General features: G+C 47.6%; 1 protein-coding gene across 1 annotated transcript in view; it reads left to right on the top strand.

Annotated features, from left to right (window-relative positions):
* Nucleotides 1–17,478, top strand: part of DPYSL5 (dihydropyrimidinase like 5) — an 81,862-nt gene that overhangs the window by 24,088 nt on the left and 40,296 nt on the right. The window contains exon 2 of the mRNA XM_090281052.1: nt 11,761–12,025. Coding sequence (XP_090137178.1) covers nt 11,765–12,025 — 261 coding nt within the window. The 5' untranslated portion in view covers nt 11,761–11,764. The remainder of the gene's footprint in view (nt 1–11,760; nt 12,026–17,478) is intronic.

Here is a 17,478-nt window from a genome sequence, read left to right as displayed (position 1 = left end):
AGTCTTGCAGTATCTTTTGTTAAATCACAGCTTTTCATTGTTATGTAGTCATATCTAAAGCAATTATATCTTTTATGATCTCTGGCTTTGGGTTATGCTAAGAACAGCTTACCCCATCCATAACTGATAAACATTATCTTTCCATGTTTCCTTTTAGTATTTTATATTTTACCTAAAAGGCAAATCTAATGAGGCCATTTCTTTGCCTGCCACCTCACACCAGCAAGCCTTGCGGGCACACTCAGTGTCTAGTCCACACTTGCAGCATGTGTGGCCGGGCTTTGAGTGACATCGCCCCCTGCTCTCCACTCTCATGCATCAAAGACACCAGCCATCCTGAATGCTCAGCCTGATCACAGTGCAGGCTTCTGTCTCGCCTGCCCTCCTTGGGTGTCCCTTCACCCCCTGGTGAATTCCTAAGCATCCCTCAAAACTCAGGCGCACTTCCTCTGAGAAGCAGTCCTCCATCTCAGTCAGCGATAAGGGCTTCCCTGGACCTTCGCTTCACTCACGTTGAAATCTGCATTTTGTATTTCTTCCCATTTCAAACTTGTGAGTTCCTGGGGCTTGGTGCAGCTCCTGGCACTAAGTATAGTACCATGTAGTAGGTGCCAGGCCTGCTTCTGTGGTCCTTGCATCTTAGCAATATGCTAATAGTGTAGAGGCTTGGAGACCAGTAAGAAGTACCCAGGTAACAGTGATGTCATAGTTCGGGTAAATGACAAGGGCCTAAACAGAGGCTTTGATAAGAAACAGATTTAGTAGGTAGAATAAACAGTGCCTGGGTTATTTGGTTTGAAGTGTCTCCTAAATGTTCAACAGAGGAGTAAGCCAAAATGTTAGCCCATCAGCATGGTTCAGACCTTCTGGTTCTGATACTATTTGGTGTGTAGAGTTCCCCCTATTTGTTTCCTTTCTATAAAGTTGTATGTCTTGGGGTAGTCATCACCTCCATCTGTCAAGTGGAGGTAGCATATCACCTCCCAGGGCAGTTGTGCTGTGGTTTCAATTAACTACCATGTGTTAAGGGCCTTCACAGCCCCCACATACAGTAGCTCTGGCTAAGTGTTCTCCAGTTACCTCCTTACCATGGGTGATTGGGTCAGTTACCATCTTCTGACTGATCTAAAGGATTCCTGGAGAGAGAAGCTGAAATCAGTTTTATTATTGGTTTCCACAGACCACAGGCGCCCCTGACAGCTGGTCTCTATCTGTCCACACCATTCTCCGCTCTGCCCCGTTTGCCCACGCTGCCATTCTGACTGTCGTCCCCAGTCTGTTTTCCTTTTTCCTCCAAAGAAGCTCCAGCATTCAGTCCTTTCCCAGCTCTGCTCCTGCCTTTTCCATTCCATGACACCTTCTAATGAACCTGCTACACCCTCATAGCTGGGTTACCGCAGTCACTGCTGCCCAAGCCTGCAGTCAACCTGGGCCAGGTAAAGAGGCAGAATGACCGGCCCCCAAGGCTGTCCCATGCCTTCGGGTTCTCATTCAGAAACCTGAATCTCTTGCTCTGCTCTCCTTGACTTCACACTGTGGTTCTCCAAGCGCTTCCTCATCTCAGTCTAACCTCTCAGCCCCAAGGCCGTTTGTGTGCGTGTGTGTGTGTGTGTGTGTGTGTGTGTGTGTGTGTGTAGTCTGTTTGCCATTCCCAACCCAGGGAATGCTTGCTTTGTTCCTCTGCCCCAAGCTTTGCACCAAACACCCTCCCAGCCAGCACGGAGCTCCTGAGAAGCCTTCCTCCCCATCAATAGCCTGTTACTGTGGCTGATGCACACAGAGTGTTTTCACACATTGTCTCTTTCGATCAATCCTCCTTCCTTCCTGCAGCTAGCACTTAAGGAGTCCCCTCTGAGTGCCAAGGATAAAATAAGACCTGGGCTTTGCTCTCAAGGAGTTCCAGTCTATTAGGTATGAATTCCAACCCAGTTTCATCAGCCATAACATGGGGATAATAATGTCTAATTACCTCATAAGGCTGTTGTAAGATTTATATGAAATTGTTTGTGAGCCTGACGCATAAAGAGTAACAGCAGGATATGCTGATGGTGCCCACTTGGCGGCTGAGAAGACGGGCTTGGCGCAGTTACGGATGTGCCCACAGTCACCCAGCTCAAGGGGCAAAGCCAAGTCTGGTACTTGAGGCTCTGAGCTAGCACTGCCCACTCCATGTCCTGCTCACGTCCCCCTGGCACCCTTTGTGTTCCCACTCACTCCGGCTCACTGCTCTCTGAAACAGGCCTCTGAGCTGCAGGCACCGTCAGGCTAGTGGCATCACTGCCCCAGTCGGGGGCAGATGGTCATTTTCACCCATAGTCCTTTCTCGAAGTCTCCTTTGAGTGTCCCCTTGGCATGGTGCTTCCCTCCTGAGCCCGGCTGCCTCACCCGTGGGAGTTGGTCTCTGGCAAGGAAATGATCGAGCCCACAGTGGCTTGTCCACCTGGCTGCCCATCTCCTCAAAGCTGGGTTCCATTACTCACATGTTTCCACAAGCACCAATGAGATTTGCTTCTCAGGCTCCAGGAATTCTGGGTTGGGGTAAAAACACCTGTTTGGCTCAGTGATGGAGGTGTGTCAGGTGTATGAGAAGGCAGCTAGCCAGCAGAAGCAGGCACAGAGGGAGGGTGTCACTGATTGGGCAGGAGTGTCATTGATATAAAGTCAATGACAGCTAAAAGCATCACATTTGAGAGCAAGAGCTAGAAGCCCATTGGAAATACAAGGTGGACTATCTGGTACCTCTTTTAAGGACTCTTCCCTCACAGAGAAAAATGTCTATGCCCTTCTGAAATCTGTTTGAGTCGGAACAAGGAAGAAGACTGGTTTGCCCGAGAGCCCAGTCCTTTCAGGACTTCTTCCAGAAGAAGTGAAGGCAGGGCCTCCTAAAAAGAAGAGGGGGAAGTTTTCACCTTACTTCAATTTTTTTTCCAAGCAATATAGATGTATGTGCATGGTTTAAAATGAATCATATTTATTTTTCACTATAAAATCAATATAATCTTATAGAGAAAGTTTGGAAAATGAGAGAGGGAAAATTATCTGTACATTAGTCCCTCGCTATATTGCAGTTCACTTATTGCGGCCTCACTGTATTGCGGGATTTTTTAAAATATTATATTTAATTATTTATCATGGATTTTTTGCTATATCATGGGATTTTGCGGTACTGTATACGTATGTTGTTAAAGTTACGTAGGTTTAAGAGTGTAGAATAAATGTAAGGTTCCTACTTCACGGGGGGGGGTCTGGAACGTAATACCCTCAATAAGTGAGGGAGTACTGTAATCACCTAACACAAACCTTATTGTTTGCTTTCATCTGGTCTGATTTTTGTGTGCATATTTTTACATGGTTGTAATAATAGTTAACATAACATTTTTTTTTAAGTATATTTTATTGATTATGTTGTTACGGTAGTCCCAATTTTTTTTCCCTTTGCTCCCCTCCGCCCAGCATCCCCCTTCCCTCCAGCAACTCCACCCCCCTTAGTTCATGTCCATGGGTCATGCATATAAGTTCCTTGGCTTCACCCTTTCCTATATTATTCTTGACTTCCCCCTGTCTGTTTTGTACCAACCAATTATGCTTCTTAATCCCTGTACCATTTCTCCATTTCTCCCCCTTCTCCCTCCCAGCTGATAACCCTCCAAGTGATCCCCATACCCATGACTCGGTTCCTATTCTGGTATGCTTAGTTGGATTTTGTTTCTTTTTTTAGACTCAGTTGTTGATAGTTGTGAGTTTGTTGTCATTTTAGTGTTCACAGTTTTGATCTTCTTTTTCTTAAGTAAGTCCCTTTGACATTTCATATAATAATAGCTTGGTGATGATAACTCCTTTAGCTTTACCTTGTCTGGGAAGCACTTCATCTGCCCTTCCATTCTAAATGATAGCTTTGCTGGATAGAGTAGTCTTGGTTGTAGGTCCTTGCTTTTTATCACTTTGAATACTTCTTGCTAGACCCTTCTAGCCTGCAAAATTTCTTTTGAGAAATCATCTGACAATCTTATAGACACCCCTTTGTAAGTAACTCTCTTCTTTTCTCTTGCTGCTTTTAAGATTCTCTCTTTATCTTGAACCTTTGGAATTTTAATGATGATGTGTCTTAGTGTGGACCTCTTTGGATCTAGTTTCTTTGGGACTCTCTCTGCTTCCTGGACTTGTATGTCTATTTCCTTCACCAAATTTGGAAGGTTTTCCTTCATTATTTTTTCACATAGCTTTTGATTTCTTGCTCTTCCTCTTCTCCTGGCACCCCTCTGATTCAGATGTTGGCACATTTTAAGTTGTCCCAGAGGTTCCTAAGCCTTTCCTCATTTTTTTCAATTCTTGTTTCCTCATTCTATTCTGGTTAACTGTTTTTTTCTTCTTTATATTCCAAATCATTGATTTGAACCCTGGTTTCCTTCCTTTCGCCATTGGTTTTGTGTGGATTTTCCTTCATTTCACTTAACATAGCCTTCACTTCTTCCCTTATGCATTTGCTGTACTCAAGGATATCTGTCAAGCCTGTGAGCATCTATATCACCAGTGTTTTGAACTCTATATGTCTGTTAAGTTGGCTATATCCTCATCACTTAGTTCTCCCACTGGAACCTTGATTCGTTCCCTCTCTTGGGCCATACTTCTCTGTCTCCTCATCTTGATAGGTTCCTGTGTTTGTTTGCCTCTGTGTCTTAGCTAGAGCTGTCACTCCTGTTATGTTGTAAGGGGCAGAGCCTTAGGTATTCGTTAGTAGAGGGTAACCTGTTTCACCACGTTCTGGCACTGTATGTGGGGGAGGGAGGAGTCTGAGAGGGAACAATGCCACTTGCTCAGCACTCACCCCTTTTCCAGGCACTTCTCCCACTTCCATATGGGATGGGACTGGTGCCTCTCTAGCTATTGCCCTGGCCATCATTCCTAGAATCGGTGGGTCTGCGGACGCTCTAGGATTATGGGGGCCCTCCAAACAAGCAGAGTCTGCTGAGAGACTGGCAGTTTCTTCCTCCGGCCCAACTCCACTTGTTTGTACAGTCAGAAGCAATGAGGCCCTTATTTTCTCCGGCGCTGGGACTGTGAGCTATGCGGCGTGGTCTGGGGCTGGGAACACTCCCCATGTGTCCCTCCCAACTTTTAAAAACATAACTATGCTTTCCGCCGGCCTGCCTCTGCTGCTGCGGCTGCTGCCACCACCACACCACATCCTCTCTTCCCCAGCTCCACCCCTCCTACCTGTCTGGATGAGTATTTCTTCTTTATATCTTTGTTTGTTGGACGTGCATGATGCTTGATTTTCTGGAACTTCTGGCTGTCTCTAGTTTTGAGGTAGTTGTATTCCTTCTTAGTTGTGGAGGGAGATGCAGCGTGTCTATCTATGCCTCCATCTTGGCCAGAAGTCTGTCCATATCATTTTTTACTAGTGTTTTAGTAAACTAATGAAAAAAATTTTTTTAGTTTATTTCTAGTATGCAGTTCTGTTTTTTTTATTTTTATTTTTAAATGTTTTATGAGATACAGAAAAGTGCAGAAAATATACATAGTGTTTAAAGAGTAATTTAAAGCACACTTCTCTGTAACTCCCCTCTACCCCTCAGTAAAAGACTACAAAGAGAATATGCAATTTTCAAGAAGCCCCCCCTGCAGGTACCCCTCTCCAAACTCAGCCCCTTGCCCCCAGAGAAAACCATAACCTGACTTTTTTGATAATCATTTTCCTTGATTTTCTTCGTGGTTCTATCACTCTTTACCTTTAACACTATACACTATAACTCTAAACACTACGATCCACTTTTGCCTGATTTTGAATGTTACGTGAATGGAATCATACCATATTTACTATTTTGTGTCTTTCCCCCAGTCGTTCACGCGATGCTGTGTATGGCTGTAGTTCATACTCACATTCAGTTTAAAAGAAAAAAAGTAGAAGTTTTATTTTCCCGCTCAACTTCTTCCCCAAATTTAGACTTTATCGGGTAGCCCAGATTCATGATACTTTCCTAGTTAGGAAAACTCATTCTTTTCCCCTGCTGTGACTTTCCCCACCCTGCCCCTGAGAATGTAGGTCTCTGGCTGAGAAGAGCCCTGTGCCCTCTGCCCCTGTGGCAGGCGGTGCTGGCCTCTCCGCCCTGTAGCTGGCATTCTAGGAAGCCCCCTCTGGGCCACTGGAGGCCCTTGAGCCACAGCTGCCTCCCTTACAAGGGAAGTGATGGAATTCCTTCTGGGGCCTGCAGACAGCTGGGGGGACCATGGAGAGCACAGCAGGCTGAGGAATCTGCCAGAGGGTCAGCCAAGGGGAGGGACGGCTGATGGTGACTCTCCTGGTCACCAAAGGCCTGGCGTCCTCTGGCTCAACTTCAGTCAGAAATCAAGAATTCTGGTCTCTGACGTGTGTACACCTCCCTCTGCCCCGCTGCCAGGGCCCTGCAGCAGCTGGGCTCACGGAAGGACTGAACTCGCGCCTCCTGCTCTTGGGTGGTGCCTGGCCTCCCTGAGCCTCAAGTGAAACAGCTCCTGACCACAGTGAGTGAGTGGGCACCCCAAGGGAGCTAGGTTGCTGCCCAAGTGCCAAAGCCTGCGTGGGTGGGCTGTGTTGACATACAGAGAGGCCTGTCCACATACTTGCACACACTCTGGCTTTGTCTTCCGACAACTGCCCCCTCTCTCGCATCACTAATCTGGTTGGACAAGTGGTCTGCAGCTCCACTCTTACCACCCTCTCCTGCCTAATCCTCTGGAATTTCGCTTTTGCCCCCTGCACACAGCTGGTGTTTGCTCGTTCAGCCCGGCCACACTGGGCCAGGCCAGGTCTGATGAAGTCGTGGGATTAAAACCTCTTACTCGACCTTAGCCTGTTGAGGACTCACCCCCACCGCACTTACATACACCTGCCCAGAAGCCAGACCACCTCTGGGCTTCACTGTGGCAGTTCCTTTGTCCTAAGCTTGTCTTCATGCTTTCTCAGAACAAGCCCTTGTCCACCGTGTTGACGCCCATCCCTTGCGCAGACAGGCCCGTGCTTGTCTGCCTCCCTCTAACCACCCCGCATGGGCAGCCTCGGGGCTGTGCTCTCACCCATGGACTTGCCCTCTCCTGACCTTTCTGGTTTCATTCTACCTTCGCTGTTGTGCAGTGATAGAGGCCGTGGCAGTATTCCAGACTCAGATGTTTTATGGCCTTGAACATGTGATCCCTGATTACAAGCACTTTGGGCCAGCCCTCACCTGACACCCATGGACTTCATCCTGCCCAGCCCAGGGTGACTGTCTCAGGGTAGGTGTAACATCGGCCACAGGTCTCTGCCCTCCATGTACTGTCCTGTCAGCCTGACCGGCCCTTCTTCCTGTCCAGGTCCCTGATCTCAGGTCCCCACCAGTCCGTGGAGGTGCCAGAGCCCCAGATGAGAGATGGACCTTCCTCAGTTTCTGTCCCCGTGACTGGCTGGCTTCTCTTTACAGAATACATCAAAATGTTTTGCACAAAACTCCCAGGTGACCAAAATCAGGCCCACCACTTCCACCAGCCCTGTTGGATGCTGACACCAGCCTGAGTTGGCGAGGAGTCCAGCAGAGTCCCAGATTCCAGGGTGGGGCATTGGGGATGGTGCCTTTGGTTTGGGGCAGGTCGGGTGTAAGGCCTGTGGAACCTCCCAGTGGAATGAACGGTCCAGTAGGCACTTGGATAATGTTGAAGTGCCTGCACTCTGGCACTATGAGTGTGATGAGATTAGGTTCTCAGACGCCTGCTTGCTTTGGAAAGTGGAGGACTAGGTGGTGAAGAAATCAGTCAGAGGGCAGGTAAAGAGTCATGACTGGTGGTCATGGGACAGTGACAGTCATGATCTCGTCTTCTTTTTCTTAACTTTTCACCAAACCGTTGTTAGTCATTCGTCCATACAAATTGACTAAGGAAGTAGTTACCTCCGAGGAGGAGCATGTGGAACGGGATGAATGAGGTCTGGGGGCTTCACCAGTAATGACGCTGGTGAGTTTATAGGTGTTTGTGTCATTATTCTTTATACCTTACATGTATATCATGAATATCGTTAAATCTACTCAAGAGATGATGAAGCTAGTTAAGAATTAATTATAAAATTATACTGTGCCTTAATATTAATTAAAATTTTCTAGAGCTTCACTATTAAGAAAGCAATTTATTATGTTTTAAATGACATTTATTAACTTAAACACTTGACTATTTCCCCACTCACCTCAAACTTCCCATTTTGTCTTTTGTGTTCTGTTGAACCTATCATTAGTTCTCAGTTTTCAACTCAAAGAGGCTCCCTGGCCAGAATCACCCGGAACACTGCAGGTGTAAGCCCCCGCCAGCCCTGTTAGAGACGGCTCGCCCATCGTTCTCTCCTAGGTGCTGCTCAGAAGAAGAAAAGTAGCCGCATGTTCCCATTTCCTTTGCCAAACTACTGCCATATGTTGCCCGTTGCTCCTTTAGCAAATGTTATCTGCTTGGAGCAAAAGACAAGCCACGCCATTCAGTGTGTCCCTAGAGACCTCAGGACTGGCCTCACTATTCCTCCATTACTACCCCAGTCTGCCACTAGGATTGGCTTAAATGCCACAGGTCCTCGATGTCACAGGGCACTTGTGTAGCCCTTGTCACTCATGTTCCTTGATACCACAGTTGCCATTTGTCTGTAAGATCACACGTTTTTCTGCCAAGAGAGGAAATGTGAGTCTTAAACCAATGCCTGTTAAAAAGAGGAGATATATGTCTTAAACCGATCCCCATCAGATTAATTTTAAGGTCTTTATGTGAGAGTGTCATCTTTGCCCAGTTCTGGCCTCCTGTGTCTGTGCCCAGCCCCCAGTTCCCCCAGCGGCCCTCCCGCTGAGCTGCTGGCAGGACAGACTGCGCAGGCTCTCCTTGTCTCGCACCTCCCTGCAGGCACAAGGGGACCGCGGAAGGTGATGACAGAAGCAGGCAGTTCCAAAACACAGTGTTGGGGCTGTCATTTCCTTGGCAGGGCTCACTAACACTGTATGCCTTCTAGGAGAGGGGTGTGTGCATTTCATGACCGAGAAGCAGCAGCTGCCGCCACCTGACTCTCTGCCGTTCTGCAATGGACTGCTCAACGGCAGTCAGAACAGCGGGAGGGTGGGCAGTGCGAGGAATGTTCTGGGATCCAGCAAAAGGTATTGGATAGCAATAACTGTTACTATTTTAAACATGAAGAGACTTTCTCATGCAAGACTGCCCTCCCAGGTTATAGTGTTATCCCCCCCAGCCCACACCCAGAAGTCCCTGGTTCCCCAGCTTGCACATCACCTAACTTACCACTGGTTCAGGAACCTAAGGACCCCGTGCCACAGAATCAGGAAATTGGGGGATACAAGATGTGTACAGTTGGATGAAACTTGGCATTTCAAATGTATCTACCATCTTGCTATGGAAGACATCATTGCTTCCCTGAATAAAGTGAAAAAATGTTAAGATACCTATGTTTGCAGCATAATACCACCCCATTAGTCCCAGCTGGTCCCCTTCGATTCAAGGTCACTGTTGGTTAAGTCCAACAGACTGAAAGGTAGACTGGAGGCTCTGCGGCTCTAGAAGTCCATGTCTCTGACTTGTTTTCTTTCCTAATAGCATTTAACTCTCTGGCGTATTTTTTATTTCTGCCTGGGAGGACAGACATGTGGTTTGAATTCTTTCATTTGTATAGACAAAATAGCTGGATGATCAAAGTTTTTGATTAAGCCAATAGGAATGTGTGATATAGCCAGAAATCTTTAAAGGAGGTGACATTTATTTTAGGGCCCAGTTGTTATTTCATGATGATTTGATTATAATCTTCATTTCTGTCTAATGTGGTATCTTAGCTTGAGCTGCTATAATAGTACCATAGACTTATGTGGCTTAAACAACAGAAACTCATTCCTCACAGTTCTGAAGGCTGGGCAGCCCAAGATCAAGATGCCAGCCAGTTTAGTACCTGGTGAGCACTTTCTTGCTTGTTTGCAGACAGTCATCTTTTCTCTATGTCCTCACGTGATGGAGAGAGGGAGACCAATCACATGTCTCTTCTTATAAGGGCACTAATCCCAGTTATGAGGGCTCCATTCTCGTGACCTAAATACCTCCCAAAGATCGACCTCCAAATATCATCACATTGGGATTAGAGCTTCAGCATAGGGGAGCATAAACATTCACTCCATAGCATGAAGTTAGCCAGTGGGCCTGATACTGGCTCACTGGCTAATTCACGTTTTAGAATAAAATGGATGAGTTGAAACATCATAAATTAGTAAAACTGACACTGATGCTCTCTAGACCATGACCACTGACTAGAATATTCTCTGAATATTCTGTCCCAACCAGAGCAGAGGGAAAGACAGTAATAGCCAGTGGCTTGCACAGTGCTTAAGAGCATGTATTTTAACAGTTTGTGCTCAAGTTCTTTCCTTTTGGGGGGACTCTCCTAAGAGGTCCAAGGTATTTCCCCGACCACCTCACTGTTATATTCACACACTGGGGCACACACAGATAGCAGAGACGCTGTGGAAAAAGATGTCAATAACATCGTTTCTTTGTTGAGTGTAGCAAAGACTAGCAGAGAAAGCTGTAGGAATGAAGTGCTAATGAGATTACTGGGGGAGGTGAGAAGCATAATGAATGTCAACAGCAAGGGGACTTAAACAACAGAAATTCCTCACAGTTCTGAAGGCTGGAAGTCTGAATCAGGGTGCCCAGTATGGTCTGTTCCTGATGAGGACCTTTTTCCTGGCTGGTAGATGGCCATCTTGTCTTCTCTAGGTGTCCTCACAGGGCCTTCGGTACATACGCATGGTGTACGGGGTAGAAGGGAGAGAGCGAAGTGTCCTGGTGTCTCTTCTTAAGAGCCTCTAATCCTCTCTGGTCAGGGCCCCACCCTTATGACCTCATTTAACCTTAAAAACTTCCTTAGAGGCCCCAGCTCCAAATACAGCCACAATGGAAATTTGGGAGGGCACAAACATTCAGTACATAATAGCTCTGAAGACAACTGTCTAGCTTTCAGTCCCTACTCCGTTACAAACGAGTTGTGTGACTTTGAGGAAGTTCTCTAGCTTTTAAAAATGGATTCTAGGGACCCAATCTGGACCAGATAAATCTGAATCTCTGGGGGTGGGGCTTGAGCATAGCTCCTTTTCTAAAGCTCCTTAGGTGAGCTTACTAATGTGCAACCAGTTGAGGCAGTGGACTTTTTGAGGCAAATACTGGAGGGTGAAGTGAAGCAGAATCCATGTGAAGAACGATGTGACTTAAACAGCTGCGAGGCTTGGAGAATTTGGCTCTCTGAGACCAGCCTCAGGAGCCTTTGATATCTTCAGGACCATGTGGTGTAGTGGGACATCGGTCATACAAGACATCTGGGTTTGACTCAGCTACTTAGTAGCCCTAAGTTCCTTGTTTAGCAATTTCAACCTTCTCACATGTAAAATGCCAAACCCCAGGTTTTCTCTGGAATAAAATGCGATGGTGGATATGAAAAGGCTTTGGGACCCACATGGCATTTCAGGAAGGTAAACATTGGTATTTCTTTGGGCCCCAACTTCACCTTGACCGCCACTGTGTCATGATTCCCAGTAAGTCCTGCTGTCAGGTCAATGACCCCAGCTGGCTCTAGGACCAGTGTCCTCAGGCCATGGAGAAACTTCCTCCTCATCCCTACCCAAATAACTCTGCCCTTAGAGTTTGGGCTCTGAAGGGAAGGGGTGGGGCCTTGGTGACAGTACAGAAAGACTTTGACCTTGACCAGTATCCCCCTCTCCTCTTCCATAGGAACATGCTTGCCAATTCAGCCAGTGTGCGGATTCTCATCAAGGGGGGCAAGGTGGTGAATGATGACTGCACCCAGGAGGCTGATGTCTACATTGAGAATGGCATCATCCAGCAGGTGGGCCGGGAGCTCATGATCCCAGGAGGGGCCAAGGTGATCGATGCCACTGGGAAACTGGTGATCCCTGGAGGCATCGACACCAGCACCCACTTCCACCAGACCTTCATGAACGCCACGTGTGTGGACGACTTTTACCACGGGACCAAGGTAACGCTCCCCTTTGCCGAAGGTGCCTTCCACTTTGGCTTCTTCTGTTTCTGGGGCTGCTCCAGACTAGACCCACGTGAGCCAGGAGCTCCCACTGTTTTGCTAAAAGGAGGAGGGTGCTCTCAGGGAGGGCCACTGTGGCAACTAAAATTGGAAATTCCAGACTTGATGTCATAGAGTTCTATGATTCCAGAAAAGAGTGTATTTAGGCCTACTGTGCTGATCACGTCACTTATCAGTGCACTCAGGCTGGGAACTGACTTTATTTTTATGTATTTTTTAAAGAGCCACAAGTAGGTTCTTTCACCTTTCTACTGTGCTCCAGAACCTCTGTCATTGCTCTCAACTCTTCACGGGTGCCGGGACAGGCAGGGGCCAGCCCACCTCAGGCATATGGCCCTTAACGTATCCCAGAGGATATGCCCCCTTCCCAATTCAGGAGCAATGGACCAAGCCCTGGAAGGCTGTGCTGAGGCCAGGATGCTCCTAAGCCTAATACCCTGGCGTCTGGGGCCACACCTGCCCATTCTAGCTGAGCCCGGGGGAGAGAGGCGGTAGGCAGACATCCCCTGCATTCTCTGAGAATACCCGCTGGGCCCTGAAGGTAGTGCTTCACTGATGAAATGGGGAGCCCCGTCCTCAAACACTTGCAGGGTCCTCTTGCATTTGGGCCCTTTCTGAAGTGAGTAAGCACATCCAATTCACCATCCCACGCACCTGAGCCAAGCTGTGGGTTTGATCTCCAGTTGGGACCATACAAGAAGCAACCAATGAATGCATAAATAAGTGAAACAATAAATCAATGTTTCTCTCTCCCTTCCTCTCTCTAAAATCAATTTTTTTTTAAAATGTAATTTTCTGGTTACTTTCCCCACTTGGGAGACCTTTGGTCCAGGGCCGAATGCCACACCATCACTACTCTTGTCTACTAGTCTCTCGGAAGGGAGGGTGGCCTTCTTTGTCTTGTTTTCTACACTGTCATCTGCCAGGGCCTCATTAGCCAGGAGTGACAACTTTTCCCCTGAGAGCCTTTAGCTGTTTATAGCCAATGAAGGCCTCTGCACATGCATCTCAGTGCAAAGTGGTGGGTAACTCTTGATCTTTTCCAGGCCTCTCATCCATGGAAGCAGCTGCCTCTGGGAAACACAGAAAAGCCCCTGTGTGATTAAAGGCCCCTGTTCTCCCAGTTCCTGCAGACTTAGACTACTTTAGGCACCTACCCCCACCGTCCATGCCAGGCCCTAGTTGTGGGGAATTTAATGGCCCATAGACCTCCAAGCCAACCTGGCTGCTGGTATCACCTAAACAGACCCTTTGGCTATATCCATCCCCTGAGCAAGATTGCACCTTGTCCTTGTACCCCAGCTCATATTGAGCACTGTTTCTTAACACAGCCATGACCCAGTCCTCCCGGGACCCCCTGAGCAGACACCACCCAGAGTCCTGCCTGTGGCCTCCCAACCTCCTAAGAACTGGCTTCCTGCCCCGGAACCCGCTCCCTTCCAGGATTTCCCCTCCACATTGGTGCTCCTACCGCTAGATATTTTGGGTGCCTCTTTCCTCTGGTTTCTGACAATCACCTGGGAAAAGAAAATGCTCTGCTGTTGCAACCGGCTCCCGGGGACATGTGGATTTAATTATTCACACGGCCTGTGGCTCTTGCACAGAGTCCGTACCCTGATAAATTGCCGCTGACCTACTTAGTACCTTCTAAGAAACGTAACAGTTGAATCACTTTATGCATCTGGGTTTATAATGGAATAATAATCCCAAGGAAAAGCTCACCCAAGTGACTAGCCTAGAGAAAAAGAGAGATCAAGTTGCATCTTTTTGTTCTCCCCGGACAGATCCATGGAGCCTTAAACTCTGCACCCCCTAAGCTCTTGTGGGCTTGTCAGTTTGGCAGCAGCAGCCAGGGCTGGGAAAACAAGACTGTTGAAAGCCTGGCCTTTCCAAGAGCATCTGGCTCTCTATTGTGCTGGGTCTGAAGGGGTTTCTCTAGCACTCCTTTAACAAACGCTTGACCTGCCTTTGCCTGTCAGAAGCCGTGGCAGGCTCTGCCTGGCTCCCCTGGCTCTGCAGCTCATGCTCACAGCTGGTCACTTGATCCTCCTCCCCACACCCCACATCCTCCACACCTTTAGACCCCTCCCTCCCCAAGGTCCAGTACCCGGGTTTCCAGAGGTGCCAGGACCACCTGCTTGTTAATACTGCAGACTCCATTGAAGACAGAGATTATCTCCTGTGAAAAGGCAAGGGAATGAGGGGAGGAGAGAGAACCAGTAACACCAACCGGCTTAATAAAGGTCTAGGAAGGGTCACGGGGTCTTTTATTATTCTTCTGCTTACATTGCAAGTTATATTTATTTCTTTAATGTGTATCTAATATTACATAATAAAGGATGTGAATGCACCCCAGCAATGGCTCTTCATGGCCAGGTGGGAATATCAGAATCGGGCTTTTTAAACTATAGGTACAACCCCTTCACTCAGATGTTGATAGAGGGGGCAGGAGTGGACAATGGAAACAAGCTTCCTAGATGCCTTTTCTGCCTCCTGCTCCTCCAGAAGTATATTAATAACCACTATCTAGGCCAATGGTTTTCAACTCTTGGTAGCAAATTATACTTGAGGGGTATTAATTTAAATGCTATGAGTGTCCAGGCCCCACCTCCAGCCAATGAAATCAATGTCTCTAAGTCTACCTCTCCCCCATCAGTATTTCTTAAAATCTTTTTAATTTATTGATTTTAGAGAGATTGGCAGAGAGAAAAATATCAATTTGTTCTTCTACTTACTTATGCATTCATTGGTTGGTTCTTGTACGTGCCCTGACTGGGGATCAAACCCACAACGTTGGTATATTGGGACAATGCTCTAACCAACTGAGCTACTTGGCTAGGGCCCCCATCAGTATTTTTTTAAAGCATCTTTGGTGATTCTAACACTGGCAGGCACATTATTAAGGAACTTTCTCAGCTATTTTGAATGGCACATCGTCCTGCCTGTTACTTCTGTCATCCGACTGACCCTCCCCTTACATACCAGGGCTGACATCTGAAATCCTTTTTGAAAACTTGGGCCTGCCTTGCCCTTGCCAGTCTTATTCATCTGCTTCTCTCCTATTTATATTCCAGGGTCCCATCATCAGGCTCCAAAACCCCACCCTATACTTGCTAAGTTTCCCTGGCCCTGTGTTCTGCCCTCCTGTTTATACCCCATAGAAACCATCAGTGAGAGAGGAGTTGGCCGCGGTAGAGGTGTCATCAAACAGAAGTCTGGCTGGGTCTCTCCCTCTTCTTTAAGGGCCCAGAGACTCCCTCTTGTCTGTGCCAGAGCCATCTGGTCACAGAGACAGCCTCCCACTAACTAATCAGTAGCAGCAGGACATCTATTCTTGTAGTCAACCTACAATGGAAGCCAAATTCTAACCAAGAGGGTGCCTAGCCAGCACGTGATCTGCCCAGGGAATGTCCTGTGGCATAATCAAACTAGGCGGGCCTGCTACATCCCAGCTCCCCAAGGGTCCCTAACACACCTCCTCCTCTGCCCCATCCTGAGTCCTGAGATATGACAGGCTAGGACATAAATGATTTCCTTTGGTGCCCTACCTGCCAACATCCTTGCCAAGGCTTCCACTTATCCATTGGACAGACTGCTCTTTGCTTTTGAAATTTGCTCTCTTGGAATAAAATCTTTCAATGCTTCTCACTCCCTTTCTTTTTTTGCTTGACTACATTATTCTGTCCATTACTGTTTAATTCTGACCAAAATACCTTTTTAGTCTTTTAAAAAGCTCTGCAATAACACTTCCTGCTTATTGGGATCCAGACTCATAGGATCTTGCTCATTAATTGATGTTCCCACGTTCATGTATGTCTGTGAAAAACTGGAAGGGACCTTAGAAATCTAGTCCTACCTTCCCATTGATAGAAGGGTGAATGAGTTGCCCCAAATTTCACAGGTAGTTGGGCCAGAATGCAAGTTTCTCAGTCTGAGGCCCTTTTCACCACGCCTGAAACCTCAGAGCTGGACAGTCACCCCTTTCAGACAGTCTGTGACTTCTTGATGGGCTTCACACAAGTAGTATCCTTGACACATGGCTTTACACTTGCCTGGACCAGAGGAAGGCATTGCAGAACTGACATGCCTCAGGCAGACAGTGCAGTGAGCTCTGCTCCTTTATAAAGCACCACGCGGCCCTGGAGGAGTAACACTGATGTCAGTGCCTTCGAGCTGACAGTTTTTACCGACAAACAGTCATCAAGAAGATGAACGAGGTGATGCGTGAAAAGCACTGCACACGGGGCCTGGCACAGAGCATGCCTGCGGTAAATGTTGTCCCTAGGCTGCAACTACCGGCCCTCACTGCAGGCCTGGCCTAGGCTCTCTGTCCTCCAGTCTTTTAGGTTACTTGATCCACCCACTTTGACTTTGCAGCGAAATTATTCTGCTGTCCATCTAGCGCCCATCCTGCCTGTGTCCCTGGGCCAGCTGCTGCCACACAGTGCCCATTCTTCCCGCTGACCTGCCACCCTTCTGGCCTGGCTGTGTGGGTCAGTGTCTGTCTTCTCTGAATCATCCACCATCACACTAGAACTCCGTGAGAGCTTCATGAGGCGACTTCCCCTCCCCAGCCACCTGGGAGGACATCCCTTCTCCTACCTCTCTGGTGGCACCTCATACCCTCACAGGGGATGTATTAATTTTCTCCTGTTTTATAACAAATTACTACAGATGTAGCAACTTAAAACAATATCCATTTGTGAGCTCACAGTTCTGTAGGTCTGACATCCGGTCACGGAAGGACTGGTTCTCTGCTCAGGGTATCACAAAGATGCCACCAAGGTGTCAGTTGGGCTGTATTCTCATCTGGAGTTCAGGGTCCTCTGCTAAGTTCACGTGGTTGTAGCAGAATTCGGTTTCTTGCAGTCAAGGACTCAAGTCCCCAATTCCTTGCTGGCTATCAGCTAAGGGCCCATCTCAGCTCCCAGAGGCTGTCAGCATTGATTGCCTCGTGGCCCCACCATCTTCACAGCCAGCAACACACTCTTCACTGTGAATCCCTCTGACGCTTCTGATCTCTCTGACTTAGAATCTCTTTACAGGTAGAACCCATCCTTTTCAAAGTTCACCTGATTAGCTCAGGCCCACTGAAATAATGTCCCTTTCTTTTGTTTTCTTTTGTTTTCTTTTCTTTTCTTAGAGATTTTATTTATTTACTTTTAGAGAGAGGGGAAGGGAGGGAGAAAGAGAGGGAGAGAAACACCAATGTGTGGTTGCCTCTTGCACACCCTCAACAGGGACCTGGTGATCTGCAACCCAGGCATGTGCCCTGACTGGCAATTGAACTGGCAACCCTTTGGTTCACAGGCCAGCGCTCAGTCCACTGAGCCACACCAGCCAGGGCAATGTCCCTTTCTTTAAGTCAGCTGTGCCATATAACATAGCCT

The sequence above is a fragment of the Furipterus horrens genome, unplaced genomic scaffold (genome assembly GCF_987537825.1).
Source record: "Furipterus horrens unplaced genomic scaffold, mFurHor1.1.pri manual_scaffold_6, whole genome shotgun sequence".
NCBI lineage: Eukaryota > Metazoa > Chordata > Mammalia > Chiroptera > Furipteridae > Furipterus > Furipterus horrens.
The sequence above is the reverse complement of the archived record's forward strand: the minus strand, read 5'-3'. Positions and strand labels throughout refer to the sequence as shown.